The 24375-nt window shown below is 36.4% G+C and overlaps 1 protein-coding gene and 1 pseudogene across 1 annotated transcript in view; one reads left to right on the top strand and one right to left on the bottom strand.

Annotated features, from left to right (window-relative positions):
• The window catches only part of FREM1 (FRAS1 related extracellular matrix 1), a 109821-nt gene that overhangs the window by 58338 nt on the left and 27108 nt on the right, over positions 1-24375 (bottom strand). The window contains exons 10-18 of the mRNA XM_006918357.1: positions 20608-20804; positions 19852-19942; positions 18365-18532; positions 14827-15035; positions 11883-11976; positions 9637-9889; positions 5316-5510; positions 4030-4215; positions 2716-2912 (exon numbers count right to left, since the gene is read on the bottom strand). Coding sequence (XP_006918419.1) covers positions 2716-2912; positions 4030-4215; positions 5316-5510; positions 9637-9889; positions 11883-11976; positions 14827-15035; positions 18365-18532; positions 19852-19942; positions 20608-20804 — 1590 coding nt within the window. The remainder of the gene's footprint in view (positions 1-2715; positions 2913-4029; positions 4216-5315; positions 5511-9636; positions 9890-11882; positions 11977-14826; positions 15036-18364; positions 18533-19851; positions 19943-20607; positions 20805-24375) is intronic.
• Positions 1528-1646, top strand: LOC112485102 (annotated as a pseudogene).

Below are 24375 nucleotides of genomic sequence, written 5' to 3'. Positions count from 1 at the left end.
TTTTAGCCTTGAAGGATACATGTGGTTTAGATTTGTGAAAATGCCCTTTTTCTTTAGGTTCTCTTGTTGACTTTAAAGGCTTCCTGCAATCACTTTTCAAATTTGCATAAAGAATAATTATTTGCTATATCCGATACATGGGCTAAAATGATGCTGGTTTTCTTTTATCAGGCCTTACTTATTAAGGATGAAAATGGCATCATAATTTAATACAAAATGACATAATTATGAAATCATCTTTGATGGTAACTAGTCTTTTTCTCTAAGAATGTTAGCAAAGAAATCTAAAAATTTTTGCACATGCCAATGATGTTTTTGTGTATATACAATTTTCTGTATGCTTTTTACTTACAAATCAAGGATTATATTATACCTACTATAGTTATTTAAAAAAATAACTAATTACATAAATTAGAAATCTTTTCATATCAACATAGAATTCTTTTTAAACATATCCTTCCTTATAGAGCTTGGGACTCCCAGACTCACTATATGGCAAAAAATGGTATATTGGTTCACAAGGCAACTGAGAAGTTCTATTGAAAATATGTGGGATTATTTTTCCTATTTAATTATTTATTGAGATTATAAGAAAAGGTTTAAATTAATATACATGAAATACAGATACTCACTAGTAGACAGGTTTGAAACGCATTATAATAAACTAAAACCTCACATTATTTTGCATGTTGTGCAAAACTTGATGGAAGCCTGGCTAGCTACAAAGTAAATATACCTTTTGACAAGAAAGCAATATAAAGATGACCATTTAAAAATATCACTTGAAGCTTAAAGACAGTTCTGTCAATAACACTTGGGGCTCCACATTTGTGACTCCTTAACAGTTTCTCTAAGGAATCCTCAGGTAAAAAGTGTGGTTACTTTCAGAGAAGAGCAAGAATAATTTCCCAGTGGCCTAATTATTTCAGAAACCCCAACCCTAAACCCTAGATAGACACAAGACAATAGAAGTAAGTGTAGAAGAAATCACTGGTAGACTTTTTTTCTGTCTCATAATTACTTTAGTGCTCTCCAGAGAAACCCATGTTCTAATTTAAGAGGAAAGGCAGTAGCTGGCTTTTAAACCACAGCCTGAGGTGGCTCTCACATACCATCAAGATTCAATAGAAAATTAAAATCGAGTGTGGACTTACATTTAGAATTTGATGATTTTAGTGAAAAATAAGGCAAGATAATTATTTCAAAATAGATAATATTTGCTTTGGTAAATGCCTGGAAAAAGAAGACAAACGTAACAATGATAATCCAAATGGCACTTGTTTATTAAGGGTCTACTATGTGCCTAACCATCTTAACCATCATGACTACTCTGAAAGAACATCTGATATACAATTTACAGATGAGAAAACAGAAGCATACAGAAATAACTTACTCAGGATCCTACAACTAGTAAATAGCTACACCCAAATCCCTCTTGTTCCAAAGACTGGGCTAATCCATTCAATCAGGATTTGCTACACATATGTTTGGGTTAAATAATAACATGTAAAAAATAGATGTGTTTAAGTGTACGGCCATGATGCCCTGAACAAGCCCGATCCCGTCCGATCTCGGAAGCTAAGCAAAGTCGGGCCTGGTTAGTACTTGGATAGGAGACCACCTAGGAAGACTGGGTGCTGTAGGCATAAAAAATAAAAAATAAAAAATAAGGGATTATAAACTGATAAGGTCCTTGCAATCTGTGAGGTCAACCAAGGGTTGCCTCACCTTAAAAAAAAAAAAATAGAAGTATTTAAAAAGAATTCTATGTTGATATGAAAAGACATACATAATTAGTTACTTTTTATAAAGTAGAGAGGAGTAGGTATAATATAATCTTTGATTTATAAGTAAAAATATACGGAAAAATCACACACACACACATAAACATCACTGGCATGTGCACAAATTCTTTTTGTGGAATTAATTACTGAAAACTCATTTGATGGAGAGTGACTATGAGGAGAAGCTGCTGAAGAGGAAGAATTTCATGTTTCATTGGGTATGTTTCTCAACATTCTAACTTGCTTAACAACATGCACTTATTACTTTTTAAGGATAATAAGTGTTATCTAAGGGGTGATTTTACAAGCCTTTTTAACTACATATCTGAATTTTTAAATAAAACTAATAAGTGTTATATAAAAACATTTTTAAAATTGCATAAAAAGGATGATCCAAATTGTACTTATTAAGTTTCATATATCTTTGTAAATAACTATATAGAAAAGATGTCTGTAATTTGTGAGTTAAGAGTCTTTACCATTATAGCGTTGGTTAAGAGGGCACCCTGTGGAATCAGACTGCCTGTGGGCAAACCTCCTCTGTGCTCTGTGATCTTGGGTCACTTAGTTAATCTCTTTATGCCTCATTTTTTCAGTTACCAAATGGCAATAATAATACCATCACTTTAAAAGCCTATTGTGAGGATTAAATAAGAATACAGGCAAAGGGCTTGGAAGAATATCTACAATCTTGTGAGTGCTCATCCTATATGTATGCAACTATACTTCATCTTCACATTTGCTATATGTTAGTGATTATTATCATTACCATCATCATTACTAGATTAATATTTTCATGTGACTATATTATATGACATAGGTTATATGACATAAACTTAATGTGTTAAGTATTCCTGAACCAATGTAAATGGACTGAGTGAAAGTAAAAATAATGAAATGATAAGAGAGAAATTGAAAATTCTGATCTTACAGTAATATTCTGTACCACAAAGTCAGGAGCTTCATCATTTGTGGGGTTGATTATAATGTAAAATGGCATCTCCAAGGAGCGTCGCTTCCCATCTGTGACATATACCATGAACTGGTCAGCCGTTGGTTCCATCCTTAGATGCCTAGACTGCACATAATTAATGTGCAAGGCCTTCATGTCTTTCCACTGAAACAAAGCTAGAGCACACCAAGATGGAGCAGGTAAATAAGAAAGGCATTTTTTTCCAAGCTGCTACTGGTCCTTAATCCTTAACCCAATAGCCTATTTTTCAGCAAAGCAAATAAGAGATCATGGCAGTTGACCTAAGAATCAGCTATCAGGGGCTGCTACAATGACTGTCAACCATTAACATAAAAACATATCCATAAGGGAGGATTAAAACTTGCATGAAGAAAAGAAGAATGAAAGCAGGTAGCAAGGATGGTAATGGCTTCATGACCTCTCTTCATGTACTTGGAATGAATGTCAGTGAGATCTCTTGATTAAAACCACTTCTGTATGAGCAGTTCTTCCCATGCTTTATTAAGAAAGAGACATCTCTTTCACATAAAGGCAAAACAAGAATCAATCAATTATCTGCTATTTGACGTCCATATCAAGCAACTGGGTTAGACTGAGTGAAATTAGCTGACCTTCCATTTCGGTATTTTGGCACTGCCTTAAATCAAGAGAAAAATGCTCTATGTTGTGCATTAAGTTACAGGAGAAATTGCATAAACTTTAATGCAATTAATCTTTTCCCCCAGCTTTACTGAGAAATAATTGACATATAACATTGTGTAAGTTTAAGGCGATGATTTGATACATGCATATACTGCAAAATGTTTACCGCAGTAAGGTTAGAGAACACATCATTCGCCTCATATAATTATCATTTGTTGCTGCTGTTATGGTGAGAACATTAAAGCTCTACTCTCAAAGAGACTTCAAATATACAATGCAATCTTATTAACTGCAGTCTCCATGCTGTACCTTCAAACTCCAGAAATTATTCATTTTCATAATTATTATTTTCATAATTATTATTTTCATAAGTGAAATTTCCTTTCATTTTGAAGTAAACTCACATGCATGAGAAATTTCATAATAATGAAATTTTAATAATAATTAAAATGAAAATAATAATTAAAATGAAAAACAATAATATTTAAAAGTCTCAGTTATTTAAGAATTCCTTAAATATATACGGTGTTTTGAACATTTTTGATGTTATTACCCAGTTATTAAGTATGATCTGGCCAATAGATCCATAAACACAGGCAAGTTATTGCTTGTCATGAAACCGTGACTTACCTATACTTATGCCCACGTTGCTTTTTTCAAAACCTGCAGAGGGGAGTGTGTTTTCCAGGTAGCCAAACTGGGGAGGAGAAACCAAAACAAACTCCAAGTCATCTGCTGCAGTGTCAGGGTCAGTGGCTGACAAATGGTTAATGGTAAGGGCTGCTGAGAAACCCTCATCTACCACGAACATGGTACCTGCATACAAATAATAACACAATTATGACTTAGCGTGAAATCCTCTAATCGGAATAGTGAGGATAAAGGGAGTGATTGAAATTCCAATTCAGAGAAGCCTCCCATATGCAAATATATTTCCATGAGAGATGTTCATTTCCTTTGACATAATTCCCCTCCTTATGGTGAAAATATTCAGGGGTAATGAGTGGAATTTAATTTGACTTATGGAATTATTTTTTTCTTGTACAAGCAAGCCAGACAATAATGGAAAGACAGCAGAAATAATACTAAATGCTCTAGTACAGCCCTTTAGTCATTCTCAAGGAACTCTGATTTCCCTTGTGTCTCTATAGAAGTGACAAATGAAAATAAGAATTGCCAAACTGATAAACCACTAAATGTAGTTTATGTACTCTTCAAGATCAGTTGTTACCTCTGTTTGTCAGAGCGTTAATTGCCTGCAAGCTATTATGAATTGCTCATAACCAACGTTTTTTTCATGCCTTGGTGTTTAATTATTCTGCAGGGATAACGCTTCCTTTCCAGAACATTGCTTGGGAGATAGTTTGCAAATTTCAATAACATTCGTACATATGTTTATATTTTTTCTCTGAGAGACAGAACATATACATAACGCCCGTGAAGAGATGACTTTCTAAAAAGCAAATAAGGTTAAATGTATATAAATGATCTCCCTGTATACTCATTCTGTTCTAATAGAAATTATTATGAATAAAATAAATTACTTGCTCTTCAGCAGTCAAATAATATTTTCTCATGTGAAATAAAACCAGAATATTTGAGAATTCCAATGCTGTCCTTATCTTAACACACACACACACACACACACAACACACACACACACACACACACACACACTTGCATTTTCCCTCCAAACAGAATTATCTAAAATCTTAAACAAGTAAATTCTTTTGCTTGGCAATCTTTTATAGATTTGAGGTTTTCCACAAATTTGTATTAAGGCAATTATTGGAGACAGTTCCCTATGGTGTTTTCTGTTTTGACTATAAGTAAAGTGCATTATTTCACTTTGCCAAGTGTATGTCACTAGGTGAGATAATAGGATTTAGGAGGAAAAAAAAAAAACACATTGTCACCTATTGCAATTGAAGGTGGTTGGTTGTCCACTGGGTATACTGTGATGTTGAGATCATACATGGGAAAGGACTCATGAAGAGGAACAGATGGATGCGGTCCATTGTAGCAACAGCCATTCACAAAAGGGCCTGCTTCTCCATCCGAAACCACCAATGTAATAGTATCATAACAAGGCACCAGGCCAATCTCACCACCTGGAAGACACAACTATAGCTGAAACCTGAGTTTTTAAAAATATAAAATACCAAGATGAAATCCACTCAAACCTCTCCTACAAGTATACAATGTCAAGAAAAAGAACGTATGTGGTAAAATATAAAACTCAATTTTATCGCTGTGAAAGTAGTCATGAAAATAATACAGAAATGCTTGCCCATCTGTTACCTTTGATGAAACTCCTGCCAGACATCTATCACCATATGGAGGGGCAAAATAGGGGCTAACAAGTGTCTGACAGTTCACAAGTGAACAAGGGAGAGACATGAAACTAGACCAGTGATGGTTTCAATCTTCCCTCATAATTGGTTTGTGTTAGGACCAACCTCAGGGAGAGCAGAAGGCACCCTTGTCCCTTTGGCAACTGTCTGCCCGTTTGCATTAACTACCTTAAATAAACAACTATCAACCACATAGCATTTCCAAGAAACAGAAGAAGCTGGATAGGTGAAACACAAAGATAATCCACATCTTTCTTTGTTTCAGTATTTTCTTCATTATATGATACCCGAGATGTTAACAAAATAGCAACGGCGCCTGGAAAAGAGGTAGCATTTATTTTCATTTTCTTTTCACTCTTTAGGGCTTACATCTATGGGTTTCAAAACGGCCCCAACTTATGCAGTGAGAGGAAGAAGGAAGACTATTGGTGAACAGTAACACACTCTTGGGTTACTAACAGCACAGTGATAGGAGTGCTCACTATCCAGGGGACAAGAAAGTTCTACAGATGTGCTTTTGGTAATTCTCAAGCATAACTTTAAAAGTGTCAAAAGAGAAGAAGTTATGTTTGAAGTTTCAATGAGACTAGGGCAGAAAAGATGAGAGACGTCATCTCTTTTTCACAAGATACATTGGTTACACCTACAGAGTACTATGCTTGTACTTATTCTCCCTGTTTAAAAAAAAAAAGAGAAGAAAAATTGAGAAATGATGTTATTGAGCAACCAAATGATTAAAGGATGATAAACCTAGGTTTTAAGGAAAAATAGAGTTGAAGTTGAGAGAATTAGAATTAAATAATTAGTCATCAATCTTAGAAAAGTAAAAAATAAGAGGCTTCTTGTCTATTCATAAACATAAAAAACAAATTGGCTTAAAGCATGTTTATTATTCATTCAATAATATGTATTTAATATTTAATGCCTACTATGTGACAATTAGTGTTCTGGGTGCTCCAGCTGAGAAAAAGGCAGATGTTTTGAAAATGTCAAGACATTTCGAAAGAACGTCAAATGTCCAAAGAGCCACTGTGTGTCAGGTGCTGACATTGTCTAATTGTAGAGAAAGAAATGCAGTTTGGTTAGAATATCACAGATGTGTGAATTTATTAAGTAAAACCATATGAAATTGCCACTATTGAATTATTACGTTTACCTATTAAATGTAAAATTCATATATCTCCGTACAGGGTGCCGAGGGTGAAAAAGATGAGAATATTGGCTGACACTACTGTGGGGGCAGGGCACGCATGCCAGAGACAGTCAGAAAAGTCTTTCCAGATGGCTTTGCTGGCTTTGTACTAAGCATTAGATAAGGCAGAGAACTGGGAAAGAGGACCTGTAAGGAGAGGGAATCAGGAAGAGAGATGAAAAAATCATTCTAGGAAGAGAAGATAGCTAAAAAAAAAAAATAGTACATTCAGTGACTGTAATTACAATATAATGGAAGCATAGAATACATTTATAGAAAAAGCTGGAAAAGAAGCCTGAGTATGAAGCCACGAAAAAAGGCTACAACACAGGTAGAATTCTCAAAATGGAATGTTGTCTAAGGACAGGATTTAAACTTAAAACTCTAACCATGGTGTTATTGAAAAGAAAAATATCGAATGACTTTATGTTTCATGAGAGAATAGCGAATTGATGGTGTGCTTTTATATCATAAAATATTATTCATTTATTGAAACCTGTGTTTATAACTTTATAACATTTAATACATATTTTAATAAACATTTGTGGGTGATAATCTAAACAAAAAAAGCTAACCCACAAAAACTGCGCATACAATATGAGTGCAAATATGTTAAAAATTACAATTAGAAAAAAGAAAATACTGTAATACTGAAATATTAACAGCGATTATCTTTGAGAGTTAAATAAAATGGTTTTTCAAAACTTTATTATACTTTTCCATATTTTCCTAGCTTTCTGCAATGAGCATATATTATTTTCATAATCATAGAAATCAAATAAAATAATGGTGACAAATCATTCTCTGGTCGTCTTTCTAATCAACAAATGGAGGCAAGAGCAAGCCACTGAAACTTTAGAACTTATAATACTGTGGTTCTTTATACTCATTCTAGCACAGTGCTAAATTAACTATCAGTGGAGTAATTGAGTGAATGTTACAAGAAAACATAACATTCAAAAAAGAAAACATCTTTTGAATACAGCATTTCCCCTAACTTAGTAACAAAGCAAAAAAACAAACAAACAAAACCTTCCATCTGTTTGAAATAATTTGTTCCAATTTCCTACTAGGTCTTATAAAAAATATTAATTAACATTCCCTTATGTGGCCATAACACTAGAAGAGATTTATAAATATGTATACCTGTTGTTAAGTACCTAGAATAAGGCATTGGAAGAGAAGGCAGATTCATCTTCCCCGCTAATCTATCTATACTGCACAAGCCTGCCAAAGATGTTAAAATTACATAACAAACAACAATCATTAGTTTTTGGATCTTTCTGCCAGTCTATTTGAAATCTATTGGGAGGAATCAAAAAAAAAGTACCTAGTTTGAACTCTTGAGAGATACTGAGGGACATCAAGTACCTGAACTATGATCCCCAAGAGAAGAAAATAACCAATGAAAGCTTTTCTAAGACTAAACACAGATAAAAAGATAGATACCATTAAAAAAAAGATGTCTGGAGGAGTGATTGGAATGTGCCAACGTGCCATACTAATTGGCATGAGACAACTGGTATCGTAATAACAAATCGTTGTTTTCCAAAGTACATATAAAAATACTGTTGCAAAATGTTTTCTCCCATTTCCAAATTAATTCTTAGCTATCTCACTCTTTGAGTTTTTTTCCTTCCTCACTGTTTGCATTCTCTCTATAAATCTCTTCAAATAAGAAAATAATGTGAATTCTCATACCTCATTTCCTCTACCACCCACCTGGCACACATACCCAATTACACTTCCTCCATGGAATTTACAGGTTAGAGAGGCATATGGATGAGTAAACATGAAATTATAATAGAGTACAATAAAAGTTAGCTAGAGGAAGTACATGGTGCCACCACTAAGGAAGCGCCTCCAACCCAGAATTCAGAAGATGTACAAGGGATGATGTATAGATGTGTCACGCTGTCACCTTTGCATGTAAATGGGTTTGCCTACCCATTTAAATGAAAAATCCTTTACAGCAGGGTCTGGATTATACTCCTTTGTAGCCCATAATGCCTAGTACTGTGCCTTGTAGATATCAGATGTTGAATTTACATTTTATTTATTTGAACTTTTTACATGGGGAACAGATGCCACTTGAGTAACAATATAATGTGATGCCAAAAATGTAAGCATGATGCTAATAAGAAAGCATTTACTGCATCTCTAATCCATGTCCACCACTGTTATGTGCTGTGGACAAGTTACACAAAGCACAAGACACTATCTTTGCTTTTCAGGAACTTAAAAGGCAGGCCAGTTACTTCTTAGGAGCTAGATGGTGATCAGTAAAATAATAAAATGATTATCTTAGGGAGCTTATTTCAGATATTCCTGTTATAATGTTATGATTTATGGATGCAGAAACTGCCAAAGTCATCATCAAATTGACCAAAATGCAGAGGAGAACAACCAGAGTGAATTGAAGGTCTACAGGGAAGCATCATGAACAGAGTAACAATAACACTTGCTCTTCCTCCACTCTATGAAATTCATTATATTTGAAATCAGAAATACTTCCAAGTATGGTGATCCTACTTGAAAAATGGGGTAGAGGCTACTGTGGCTGTTTCTTTTTTAATGGAAGCAAGCATTGAGACTGTTAGATTATTGGAACCCACAGCAAGGGGTGGGGTTAAGATTCTGTCATATTCCTTGCATCTCCTCACTCAAACTAGTCACAATGCTGTCACTTACCTGTGTGTTTGTATGTCACAATCCCTGAGAGGACATCTCCCTGAGAGAACTGATCCACTGTGACTCCAGCTGTCTTCACTACCCCATGCTGCGGTCCTTGGGCAATAATAAACATCAGTTTCAAGTCATCACTGTCCACGTCAGTAGCACAAATGTATTCAGAGGTGATGACCACCTCATCGCCCTCTGAGCAATGCATCATGGGAATGAGGTCAGCCTTTATGATTGGTGGCTCATCATTCACAGGGAATACCTAAGGAGGAAAAAATTCATGTTTTCAAGAAAAAGAAAGCAATGACAAATTGCCCAACTGGTAATCCATAGCTCATAGCTGGAATGACAAGCATTTTCAATCTTCCAGACATATGAAATAATAGCCATGGAATTTGGCCAAGCAGTCTGTATCTTTTAACTTTCCCCATATGAACCGTCTTGCAAGAAATGACCCACATGAGAGACATTTTAGGTAGGAATGGGAGAGTACAGTTATGGTTTGGGACCCAAATCTCTCGTTTGTTTTTAGACAGACAAAATATAAATGTAATATAAAGCATCCTTCTCCAAAGCCCCTATCCTCCTTCATTAAATTCACACATATTCTAGAGGAAATCTGGTCCTTGTGGTCTGATGCATTTACATTTACCACATCAAAGTTATTTATATTTCAAATTACTTGGTGATTACAAAGCTTCCCTCTACCCTCAACTTCCTGCCACCCAGGAAGTTCATTTGTACTTAAAATAAGCAGCAGCTGCATTTCAAACATTTTGATTTAAATCTGAAACTTCATAACAGTTAAATCAATGCCAGATTTCAATTTGACAAAATGTTTTTCTCTCACTGTCATGAAAATAAAGCTCTAAGTATAAGGCAAAGAAAAGCAACATGGGACCACACTGAATTTGAAATGAAGGTGGAGAAATTTGAAAAATCTTGTCTTCTAAATGGGAATAAAGGACATTCCTCCTCTCAGTTCACAACCGCCACTTGGTGTGTGCTGCAAGTTTATCAAGTCTGGCCTGTGAATACTCTCAACCCTACATCTCCTTCTCCCATGCTTCAACCAATAGAATCTTTTTAAAATGTAGCTTCCATCGAGTCACTACCCTGTGGGAACCTTCAGCGGCTCCCCAGCATGTCTCCTAGGCTGTCTTTAACCTCATCTCATGCTATGGAGTGCCTTTGCCACCTCACTAGATTTTCACCCTCAGACACTGCATTCCTCACACCTCAGGTCTTTGCATCATCTTTGCATCCTCTCTCTGCCTCTTGCCTGGTTTGCTTTGCCCCCACCTCTTTGCTTGGCTATCTCCTCCTTCAGGTTGCGTATGAGTTGCTCAGGGAAAACTTTCTTGAAAACTCAGACTTATTTAGGGACTTCTAATGCTTACTCCCTTTTAGCACCCCGCTTATTTGTCGAACACATCCATATTTTAACTGATTAATTATTTCAGTGATAATCTGTTTAATGTCTGCCTTCATCCCTTGCCTGTAAGCTCTAAAGAACAGGAACTTTATTTGTCTTGTTCATCATGATATCCCAAGCATCTAGCATAAAACCTGGTATATAGAGGATATTTATTAAATATTTATGAAATAAATGAATAAGTGAATGTAACTATGTATGTATGCCCTTCTATTTAAACAGTTGTTAAACTCTACAACAAGTAGAGTTTATTAATTGGACTTGGGTGGTCACTCAACAGATAAACTTGAGGGTTCCCATTAGACCTTCGGGCATGTATTAAAACTTTATTGAGGATTTTTCTTCATTTGTCAAAAGGGGGAAAATAATCATCTCAAACAGACCTTAGGCCAGGGGTATATAGTATAGGAATTCACAAAGCGACATCATGCACATACAGTTATGGCTTCTTCCAAACAACAGGGAGAACTCCAATGACACTAGCCTAACTGACCAGCTGCTAAATTAATACTTCTGAGTCTTACAGCTCAGAAACAAAAGCAGTAATTTATATATGGAACCAATTGCTTTTTAAGCTAAGTGTCTGGATTTGAGGTCAGAGAACTTCAATCTTTAAATGGATTGGAAAGAGAAAAATAACAGTAGCCCATTTCACCAATACAACTTTGTTCTCTATTGCCTGTCCTGAGACATTCAAAGACGTAAGCAAGCGTCCTCTTGCTTTGGAGTTTATGTGTTTCTGTCCGGGACTCTAAGATAAGAGGCTTCCAAATCAGATGCTTTATTTCTATCTGAACCTGGGAGGAAACTTCCTACTCACCTCAATGTGTAGAACAAATTCTACTGAATTTGTGCCATCTGTGACCTCGCAGAGTATGTCATCCTGAAGTGTCTCAGATCCATCGTGCTGATACCTGTGGGAATGACATTTGTCACTAACCTTGTCTCAAGGCCACTATGAGGGTACACTGAGATGCCTGACACAAGAGCTCTTTTATGGCTTTGGCCATATGTTCAATAAGTAAATAACAAAAAACACAGCATAATCATGAAGTTACATATTTAACTATGCAAGGATATCTAAATGTAAAATTGCTCGGCCATGGAAAAATGTTTTATATGCATTTATAATTTATTTCTAAATCAAAAAGCAGCCCTTTAGCTTGCCACTATGACAATGAGAATCAGCTGATTCAGCTGTTTACTTACAGAAAACACTAGCTGAGGAGAGGGGGACACTGCGACTAAGCAGTCGACAGGTAAAAGTGAGACACTGTGGATTCTGATGATTCTCCCTCCTCTCCTACTTTTAAAGCTGATTTTGCTACCTGTGCTCTGGATCTATTTGGTTCTCTAAAATTTTGATCTATGAATTACTTACTTCCTCTCTCTGACCATTTTCCCTTTTTCTATTTACTATCTCTCTTCCTCTCAACTTATAAAAATTCCAGACTTAAAAATATTTTTCCTTGGTCTAGCTTTGGCCTATTTGTTTTAATCCTGAGTTTCTTAAAAGAATTGTCTAATCCTAAATTTTTCATTTACTCTCCAGCCCACTGTAGTGACACATGGTAAGTTCTACAAAGTTGTTGAATTGAGCCTAATTTTTAGCTTATCAATTATCTGTTCAAGATACTCAGAAATGGAAATAAGTGTTAGGAAATGAAATTAGAGGTTGCTTTAGAAGCCAGTCACAAATTATTACATATTGCATAATTGCAATCATATGAAAGGCCCAGAATAGGCAAATCGACAGAGAAAGAAAATAGATTAGTAGGTGCCTAGGGTTGGAAGGGGAAGAAGAATGAGGGATTGCAGTTAAAGGGTAAGGCATTTCTTTGGAGTGGGGGGGGTAACAAAAATATTCCAAAAATTGATTATGTCGAGTTGCCCAACTCTATGATTATACTAATGCTACTAAATTATATACTTTAAATGGGTGAACTAGGTATGCATGGCATGTAAATTACATCTCACAAAGTTGTTTTTTTTTAAATTGCAATAAAAATAGTGCAGTATATCGAATATTTATAACATTTACATATGAAAAAAATTCTAGGGATAAAAGGTATTTTACTCAGGTCTAATCTCACCCATACTCTGGCTAGGGACTCAGGTTTGGGATTCTATTTCAACAGTGGAGAAAGTCCACCTCCTACCCCCCAGTATCCCTCCCATAAACTGCTTCCTATATTTTATTTTGTCATGCTCCCTAACATTTTCATCAAAAGTAGATTGATATGAGATAATATGACAATCCTAGCTTACCATGTTAAAACTCCTAAAGTAGGTCTAGGTGTACATTTTCAAAGGCATGACTGTAGATAGAGTCAAACAGAACTTCTTTCAAAACTAGACTCCTCCATGTACTAGCTGAGTGACCTCACTCTTTGTGCCTTAGTTCCTTCGACTGTAATATGAGAATACAACCATCCACTTTGTTTAGTTTCACTGAAGTGAAGATTAAATGGAAAAAAAAATCATTGCAAGTCTCTAGAACAGCGGTCCCCAAACTTTTTGGCAGCAGGGACTCGTGCTCCTCTGAGAATCTAATGCCTGATGATCTGAGGTGAAGCTGAGCCAGTGATGCTAGCGCTGAGGAGAGCTGAAAATACAGATGATGCTTCACTTGTTTGTCCACTGCTCACCTCCTACTATGCAGCCTGGTTCCTAACAGGCCACAGACAGGTACTGGTTTGTGGTCCAGGGGTTGGGGACTCCTGCCCTAGAAGAACGCTTGAAATACATGTGCTGGCACTTTTATTTTTCTATCCATCATTCATCCCCTAGAAAGAATTACTTAAATGGAGCTTTCTAACATATAAGAAAAAGATCTCAGTGAAAAAAAGAGCTGAGATCTCTGGGGCAAAAAAGGAAACTTTAATGAGGATAAGAGTAGGGAAAAGAGGTCAAGATATTGGAGACTATAAATAATGTAACTAAACTGTCAGATGAAATCGATCTTCCTGGCGCAAATCTCAGTTCCTAGTCAACTTCCAAGTGGGGAATTTAGCATTCAATGCCTATTATCTTTTACTGTACTTCATCAAAAAGGCCAAAATTCCTATTGATAACTTGAACTTGTGAGAAAATAATCAGTAAGTCAGGCTACCTGACCATTGCTTTTGAGTATCTTGCATTGTTTTATAGATAAGGTTTTTTTAATAGATTTTGTAGAAGTTTCTTACAGAACCATGAAAGACTTTGAGGGAAGGGGAACTACCATGGGGCAGAGACTGTTCTCTCTCCAACTGTTACAGAGTCAGCATGCCCTACCGACCCAGCCTTCCCTGCTTGTTTTCCTCCAAAGCCTCTTCCCAGTAGAGTGGAATAAAAATTTATACAAAAGACATTGATCAATGGAATTCTATTCCAGAGTTTCCAGGGTTATGAAAATGGCTTTTCTTAAAGCCAAGTTCAATTATGTAGATTGGTCTTATAGATGATTTCAGTCCCTATTCGTCTAGTTTGACTGTTACCTCTTGTGACAGATGCAGTTTCAGCAAATTTAACATTTATGGTAATAAATTTTTGTTGTTTAAATATCCATAAAGTCATTCCCAGTAGTACAGCAAGTCAGAGAGGAAAAAATGTCTGGAAATTAAAATTTTGTCACTTCTAATATTTGGCTGACCCTTGAAAGTATTAAGTGGCAATGTTTGGTACTTCTGAATGGATTGGACAAATCTTTTTTTCTCTGCCCCATAATTAATCCAGATGAGAGCTAAAGCATGTAAATAAAAAAAGCCAGGAAATGTTCTAACCTAACTTTTAAGGCGTGGAGTTCTCCCCAAGAAAATGTGCCCCCTGCGTTTAGAGGAAATCCATTCAGCTCCAGCCTTCCATGCTGAGGCAGCCTCTGCAGAGCGAGGTAGATGTTGTCCAGTTCCGTATCCACATCAGAAACCAGAACGTGCTCTGTACTGATGATGCAGTGACCCCCCTCGGCCACTCTCAGGGGGTTTGTAAAAACCTAGACAGAAGGAAGAACACATTTAAAGCCTTATTCCCGAGGTATCTCTGAAGAAAGAGCTAATTAAATCATTAGAAAAGTTCCAGCATCATCTTTACATGTCCATTAATTTTTCAAGAATATGGTAAAGAGGACAAGTTCATAGGGGAACAATTCAGCTGAAAAGTATTTTTTCACTAAATATTGACGATTTTAAGCATTGATGTATACAAAGAAGCAAGACAGATCTATAAACCTGAAAGCATCTATATTTCATTTATCCCAGACCCTCTGTAGGAAAAGCAGCAATCAAATTTGTTACTATCAGTGGTACTAAATTCATCATCATGTCCATACCTCCCGTTGCTCGACACACATATACCTTAATTTACATAATGAGTAAAATATATATCGAATTCCCCTAGAGAAAAGAATCCATCTTTTTTTACAACCTAAAAATTCTAAAAGACTTGGGAAATTGATTGAAGCTTTTCAGTGTCAGTTGTATTTTAGAGATGGAAGTAAAGCAGGGAAATTGAAGATTGGAAATTGAAGAGTCTATAGGAAATAAATTTATTCAAACATTGGGCTTAAATATTAAAGCCATAAAGATATTTTTTTATAATAGAACCAACTGCTCAACTGACTAATAATTCATTTGTAAGTAAAAAACAAGTTAGAAAGGTTTGGGATATTTTTACACCACATTGAAAGTTGGCAAAGAAGTGTTCCATTGTCAAATAAGTCTGGAAAACTGACACAGAATATCTTCACCTTAGAGATTTATAAGGCACATAAGCATATTCAATACTCTGAGATCCTGCAGTAGGAAATATGTTAACTTTGTTTAACTTAGCATTTCCTCAAATTTGTATTACTACACAGAAGCAAAGCAAGCAGATACAGTTAGGGGACAAATTTATAGGATCTGAGGGCCCGTCACCAATTACCTGGGCTGGGTGTCCTGCCAATGTGAGGACACAGCATTCTCTAAGGAAGCAGCTACTCTCCTCAGAGCAGCTGCTGCTCCCAGAAAGGAAAACGTTCCCTGAGGAAAGAGTTGATAAAGAGGATGGGACGGGAATGGGCAACAAAAGGGAAATGAGCAAGGAGAAGTTGAAGCCCCTACTCAGAGCCCTGCTCTATCCTCCTGCTCACCAGGGCACTGCTGCCAGGTCATCCATGGATGTCCCAAGAGCAGCCCTCCAGACGGTCAAAATGATGAGACTGACAACTCTAAGACAGCTGCCCTCTAATCTTTAATAAACTACGTCCACCAGCAAAAGAAAACATAAAAGCAAGAGCCTTGTCTCCCTACAACCAACCTCAGCCCCATCCTTCCATCAGTGCCTTACTCTCATTCTGCAAAACCTATGTTTTCAGTTTGTAGGAGAAAAAAAATAAAGGGAGCTCTTATTTAGAGAGGAATATTATCGTTGAAACAAGGTGCATGTCTGCAGCTTCGTGTTTTCCTGAGTTGCATCAATATCTCAAGATGCTAATGTTCCAAGGGATACACTTCACTATATTAGATGATTTTTAAATATAATATATTTAAATATAATACATTTAGAGCAATCTTCAAAAAAACAAAAAAATAAGGCTAATTTGGCCCCACTGACTAATCATTAACTTTTCAGTCTCTGCTCAAACCCAGTGCTTGGATTTCTGGGGCTTCAGGTTAACGTGGTGTCAAGATCCCTAGTGGTTATCATTCAGCCCAGCCATGTGGGGGTATTTGACATCAAGGAACTACTCCTGTGACTGATTTCACTGAAACTACTCATTTAATTTTATTTCTACTATCCTCAGTTCTCTAAGGTACTATTCATTTGTCCCACACAAGGTAGAAAAAAGACAGAAGCTACTATGCCACTTTAGCTCCAAGTCCCCAAAACTACTCCATCTACCGAAGGAGGTAACTGTTCACTTCATCCTTTGTAGTTTTCTCCATGGATCATCTTTCTTTAGCAAGAGACTTGGACTGCTTTGAATAAAAGACTATTTTTCCATGATTGTTTTAGAAGCTTTAGCTTCTTTAGATGCTGGGCTATTTCAGACTGCTATTTCATACATAGAAAAGGGTGGTCTGAATAAAATCTAGTCCAACTAACAAATTTTCTAAACTATGTTCTCTACAGAGAATGTGATAGGAAAATATTCAAAGAATATAGTTTAGATTATTTTATGTGAGTTCTTTGGCACATTTTCTACCAAAAATTGCAAGCTCATAGGCCTGAAGGGTCACGCCGGCAATGTAAATGACTGTGCTGGATTGGATGGGGACTTTGGTAACTGCGGAGTATGCCTTGTCCAACTATTGCCATAGGATTTGTGGGCTGAGTGTTGCCAGTTTCCAAATTTTCCATAGAAGCCAGAAATCCAGATTTGCTATGAAACTCCCTGATGTTGAAGTGTTGGCTACTCATTATTTTAAAATACTGTTTTTTATTATTGTTATTATTTTTGTTTTTGTTATTGTAAGCCCCTTGGTTCCTCAGGGTGAGATCTCTGCCTACAAACTTGGTCAAGGATAGAGATGGTAAGGAGTGAGCAGGAACGGGAACATCAGTGCTTTCCTGGCTATATTCCAAGTGGCTACCTGGGAAGGGAACCTCTTTCCTTAGGGATGAGACTTATGCAGGTTCTAGTCTCCTCAGGTTCCTAATGGGTGGGAAATTATACTCTGTCTTTCACATTTTAGGGGAAAAATGAGCCAAGGAATAGTCACACTAATTAAGTTTAGCACTATGATAGGGAGAAAGTAGGGTATGGAACAAACCCTCAGTATAAACCCCAGCCTCTTAGATGAGACACACAAGGTGGCATTGCATTTGTAGTATGGTTTTAATGAGAGACTCCAGCACTTTAAAGCTTAAACATTGGGGAGTAGGAAAAGGTAGAATGAAAGGGCCCATCTTAATTCATTTTAGAAAATTAAAATCTTTTTTAGATTACACAGTAGCATAGTTGGCCTGTGGCGAGAGCGAATAAGCCCTTCTGGTGCTAAGAGACCCATAATTTAATCCCCTTCCCCTATCAACACATGAAACTCAGTAGAAAGGAAAGAATATAAAAGAGATTTTGATAAAGCTTTGAAAATAATGCCAGATTTAGCAACTGGAAAATCTCTCCTTTTAGACAGAAAGTCCCATGGGAGGTGAGGGACTCCCCTCCCCATGTTTTTGTTTTTTGTTTTTGTTTTTCCCCCGTTAGCTGAGATGAATGGGCCTGCGTTTTCTTTTTTCTTCCTTTGCCTCTTCTTTAGTGCTATGTTGTCTCACACCCCTTTTTTTGCTTTCCTTAGGCCCTCCCTTTTTCTCATCCTTCATATTAAACCTTTTACATACCTCAGGAACTTGGTTGTCCACTGGAAGAACTGTGATGTTAAAGCAGATCCCATGCAAAGTGCCACCATGCTGGTTACTGATGGAAAACATGAACTGCACGTGTCGTAGACGGGGGCCGATATCATGCACAGGTGGCATGTAGGCCACTTTCATATAGTTCACAGCATCCTGCAAAGCAAATTGAGATGGGCACGTGGGTTCTGATTTGCAAGGATCAGAGTCTTTCAGAGATCTAGGTCCAAGAGAACTGTCATGATAAATGATACCGAACATTTTAAATGTCACCATCAATTAGAAGATTCCAAAGAGATCTTCTGTAAGTCATATTTTCTAAAAATCAGGAGAGAAAAGGACAAAGAAATTAACTAAACACATCAAGTGCTTGTAGCCAGCCAACACTGTAAGACAAAGGACTTGAATTTTATTTAACCCATAAGTAGAGCTCATGTGTAAGTTCTACTACTTTAAGTAGCTGTGGGATATTGGTCAAGCTACTTAAACCTGCTAGCCCTCTTTTTCCTTATCTGAAAATGAATACAATCATAAATAAATAAAATCATACCAGATGGGATTGACATATTCATTTACAACTTCTAACTACAGTGAAACTAAGTATAATTAGCTCCAAACAATGGCTGCTGTCTAAGCACTCATCACTATTATTGTGACCCCTCTTAGGTCTTTGGAGTAGAGTTCACAAGAGTAGGGAGAGGGCTGGTAATAATTTTGGGAGGTAGAAGATGTTATGGGTTGAATTGTGTCCCTCTAAAAAGCTATGTTGAAGTCCTAACCCCCAGTACCTCAGAATGTGACTTTATTTGGGATAATGTTGTTGCAGATATAATTAGATCATAGTGGAAAAGGGTGAGCCTTTAATCTAATATAACTGGTAACCTTATAATAAGAGAAACGAACAGGAAGAAGATGGCCATAGGATGACAGAGGCAGAGGTTTGGGTGATACATCAACAAACCAAGGAATAACAAAGATTGCCAGCAAACCACCACAAGCTAGGAAGAGGCAAGGCAGGATCCCCTTACACGGTTTCAGAAAGAGTATGACCCTGCCAACACCTTAATTTCAGTTGTTTTGCCTCTAGAACTATGAGACAATAAATCTCAGTTGTTTTGAGCCACCCAGTTTGTAGTAATTTACTGTGGCAATTCTAGCACACTAATAATAGTAGGATATTAGATAAACAGAATTTGGTGGAATAAAAACATATGTGCTAGTTCCCTAAATCACAGCCCTGCTGCTGGCAAAACAATGCAAAAGTCTGTGTTGAATTACAAGATTTTGAAATCATATTCAGCTTGATCAAGCTTTGTCAAATAGATGTCACATGCTTAATGCAAACGTACAAGCTGAAAGAATAAAGACATCAAGCATTTGTAACAGATGTCAAAAGCCAGCATTCTCAAGGAGCACCACGACTTCTCAGAGGGCACTTCTTTCATGCTTTTCAACATTTTAGCCCAGCGTCCTACCTGAGTGAATGACTTCAGGCCTGGGGCTGCAGGATTTCTGGTTAACTGTGGTATGCTGTCCACCATGAATAATTTCCCAGCATCCAAGTGTCTAAAGAGAAATATAAGAAAACACATCAGCTCATTTTCCAGGTAACACAAAACAAGTCAAATAACCTGAAACCAATTTTTTTAAACTAAAAGAGTTCATCGTGGGAAGAAAAATGTTCCATCTTTATATTCTCTCTCCATGTTGCGGGGGTTCCAGCCTTAAGTCCAATCTCATCAATGCCATTCTAACCATACTACAAAAAGCATATACAATATTTTCTGCTTTGACATCATGAAAAAGAATCATTATTCTCATTCTTATAATGCTTCCTCATTATAACATACTTGATATGAGCCTAAAGTATAGTCATGCCGGTTTTCTGGATTGGAATCATATAATATGACCATTTCATGTCCTACAATCCCTAAAAAATAGTGTTATAAAGACTCAATAAATTTTACTAAATGAAAAAAGAAGCATTATCTTTAGGAAAAATGATTAAAAACTGTTTTAAGCTTACCTAAGCTGAAGACACTATAAGATGTAAGTCACCGATTAAGACAGCTTTTATAAGTTTGAGATATAGTAAATGCTGAATTAAATTTAAGTTCACGTCTGACCAACAAAGCAATTGAACCATAGCACTATATATTGACACTTTTGACTCTGCAGTCCTAGAATACAACACTACACTAAAATGACATGATAAATTTTCATAGAGATACCTGTGGCTAAAGGAGAAAAATGGAGGAGTTGTTATTGTATAGAGCAGCTCCCTGTCATATGATTCCGTATCTATAAAATGTAGATGTTTCTTAGTTATGTAAGCCACCTCGGTTTCCTTAACAACCAAATTCCGAGATACTCCAGGTGCCTCTTTTGGAAGCTGGTCATTCACTGGAGTGATATGAATTGTCACCACCTGGAAAGAAATTATCTGTACCATTAATTTGAAATACCAAAAAGACACCAAAGAAAACACCCCCCAAATCACTTAGTCACAGTAATTTTTGATGATTTTTCAAAAACTGTTGATTATAATATATTTCCATTGAAATGATTCAGGAGCTATTAAGAATGTGAGCCAAAAAATGGAACATTCCCCATCTATTTTATATTTTAAGAATGTAATTATCACAGTTATGGTTAACACAGTTGTGAGTGCTTTAAAATTGGTATTTCTACATCTCTCCTCCACCAATAATCTATGCTTTCTCTACGTTCCTCTACTCAGTCATTGATTCTAGAAATCTTGACATAACTTTTGGTTCCTCCTTCTGCAGCCATATATAACACACCTCCGAGTTTCTAATTTTAAAATTCCTATACAGTGACCACACTTCACTCCCACCCCAGCTGTCATTCCTCTTGTTAGTGGCCTAACTCCAGCTCTTATAATTTCTTCCTTACATTATTGCAACAGCTTTCTGTTAGCCCTAACTTCAATAGTTGATTGAGACTTATGTACCCCTAATTCTATCTCTTTAAAAAATATAAATCAAATCAGGTTATTCACCTCCTGAAAAATTTTAAAAAACCACCCAGAAAGGATAAAATCGTTCTTTAGCATGGCATCTAAGACTCTGTACAGTTCGTTTTGGGTTTTGGTTTTTGTAGTGATTTTTTTTTTTTTTTTTTTTGGCCAATATTATGGGTTTAAAAAAAATTTTTTTGCATATTTATTGTGATAAAATATAGACATTCTGTTTTTCAACTTTAACTTTTACTCCTTTCAACATTAATCCCACACTCTAGTTGCACAGAAGGTACTAGATCCTAGTCCTCAAGCGTGCCTCTCTGCTCTGGATTATGCTTCCCGCCCCCCGGCTTTATTGAAATATAACAGACAATTAGTTGATTATATTTATGTTATACAATTCAATGAGTTTGTTTTTCAGTTATAGTTGGCATACAATGATATACCAGTTTCAGTTGTACAGCCTAGTGATCAGAGATCCACATAACTCACAAAGCGATCACCGCACTAAATCTACTACCCTTCTTCCCCCTTAAATATTTATTACATTATTAACCAATCTGGAATGCTTCTCTCTGGCTTTCTCCAGCAACCTGAGTTTTTCTTAGCCTTGAAGGCTCTTCTTAAAACTTCGTCCGATTTCTCAGCTAAAATTCCATTGTTCCTGGAGTTTGCTTATCCTTGACAAACATTATTATGTTATTGTCTTGTATTATTAGTTAGTAGTTTTCATGTCAGTTTCTTCTAGACTGAAAGTTCCACAGTACAGTGCAAACTACACAGAATTTGGTGGTGAACAGACCATTAAAGTTCTGAGTATACCACTTAATAGTTACGGATCTTGAACAAGTCACTCGACTTTTTTAAATGTTGATTTTCTTGTATGTAATTTAAGCATAACACCGACAACCTCACAGAGTTTTTATGAGGATCAATTATCGCTATGTACATAAAATGTCTGGCGCATACTAAGTGCTCACTAGAAATTACATTCGTCTCTGTAGATCTACAACATCCGGCATGGTAGGTAGGAAGCACTTCATCAGTGTTCACTAACTGAATGAGTTGACATGCCCTGTTTGTAATTTTAAGAATTCTTAAAACCACAGTCACAGGTCTAGATCCTGCTTGAAGGCAGGGACGCTTTGCCAAACAACTTTTGTCATCATATTTTCTTACAATAATCCATGACTGGTTGTGAGAACGCAATTACTTTCACTCCTGTAATGGTACGTTTGCTTGCCATCTTGGTATTCTTACCCTGGTTTTGACTTATTCTAATAAATTTAATATTTTAATTATTCTGTTTTAATTTATTTTAATAAATTTAATATGGTCACTGAAGCACAAGCACAGATCAGCAATGCTAATTTTATCTACCAAACAGTGCTCACAATACCCAATTTGAAAATGAAGAGAATTCCTTTTTAAATGGACATACAAAGCAAAAATAAAATATAGTTAAGCTTTTACCATGACACAGAAAATACTGGAACATCAGCTTGACCACCTACAAACTGTGCTCCCTGGGGCAAATTACTGAACCCCTCTGAGATCAGTTTTTCTCTCCGTACATTGGGAATAATAACAATGGCTATTACAGTGAAGTGTTGTCAGGATCATATGAGACAGCTGGTAGCACAGTGAGTACTTGGTAGTGGGTGTTCAATAAATTAATTCCCTGTCTCCATCCTTCATTACTTTTACAAAAGTATACAGCAATTTTGCTGCCCCATTATGAAGTATTTCAATAATTAAAAACTAAAGCCAGATATCAAAATAAAGGAACACAATGACAGTCATTTCTCCAGTCTCCTGGAGTCTGTGTCACAATTTTTTTCCCAATTATAGTTTTTTGCTAATCTACAAAGTTAAGAAATTCTCTCTGGGACCTCCCAGCCATAGCGTGAATTAGTGAGGCTCCACTTAATTGAAAAACTGGATTTAATAAGGAAACAATAGTTATTGTGCCTTCAAAGAGACCATTTTCCATGCTAATTTATCCTCCAATGTGTTCTTTGTATAAAAAGAATGTACAAGCATGCTTTTTTATACCCCTGTAGTAATTCTTGGTGGGCACATTTTTCAACATGCTTTATTAGTACCTAAGTTGATATGTCTTTACATATTTATGTATATTTAAACAATTACTGTGTGTGTATATCTGTGGATGTGAAAAATCCTATTTGAACAAACTCCGTAGAGAAATAAAGTGTTTTCATTTTACTAAAATTTGGTTGTAACAAAGACATTATGAAATACCCATTCGCAGACAGTGGAAAACCAGTGCCCAGACCAGTTGCCCAGCTCTTGCTTGCTGGCTTCCCCTACATGCCTCCAGTCTGCTTATGGCTACAAGCACCCACAAGACAGACATGTAGGGAATCAGATTTTAAGTGCTAAATCGGTATACAAAATGACAAAGCCTAATCTTGATCCTCAGAATCACATTCATAATATGATGTTCCACCAGCTGACATCAGACTTTCTTGTGGATTTGAGTTCCTGATCCTTTTTCTTCCCTGAACTTTGACTCCTGCCTGATTCTCTCTCTTACATTATCCTTTGAGATCACCCAGTATTATTTCTCAGCTAAAGATATACTTCCAATGCTAGTTTTGTCCACCCCACTTTCTAGTCTGACTTCTGATAAATGCTCACACGCTTGGTGCCTGTTCCTTTATTGGGTCACATTCCATGTTCCCTTCCACTTCACCCACAGGCCTTTGTGGCATCTGCTTCCTTTCTTACTCTGTCACTTAGTCTTCTTTCTGCTTCTTCTACCCTTATTATGAGCACTCCGTTTTACTTCTAATGTTGCTCTCTATTGGTTTAAGGTCTCCTGAGGCTTAAGCTCTATGAAGGCCTCTCTTGAGAAGGATAAAGAGGAAAATATTTTTCAAAAACAAATTAAGTGGGTGAGGCTTTATTTGATGACATTAATGACAACCAAGATAGAAAGAGGGAGGAAGTTTCTTGCTGATGCCTTGTTGATGTGCAGGTAGATCTTCCAGTA

Source organism: Pteropus alecto, unplaced genomic scaffold (assembly GCF_000325575.1).
Source record: "Pteropus alecto unplaced genomic scaffold, ASM32557v1 scaffold95, whole genome shotgun sequence".
In the NCBI taxonomy this organism is placed as follows: domain Eukaryota; kingdom Metazoa; phylum Chordata; class Mammalia; order Chiroptera; family Pteropodidae; genus Pteropus; species Pteropus alecto.
The sequence above is the reverse complement of the archived record's forward strand: the minus strand, read 5'-3'. Positions and strand labels throughout refer to the sequence as shown.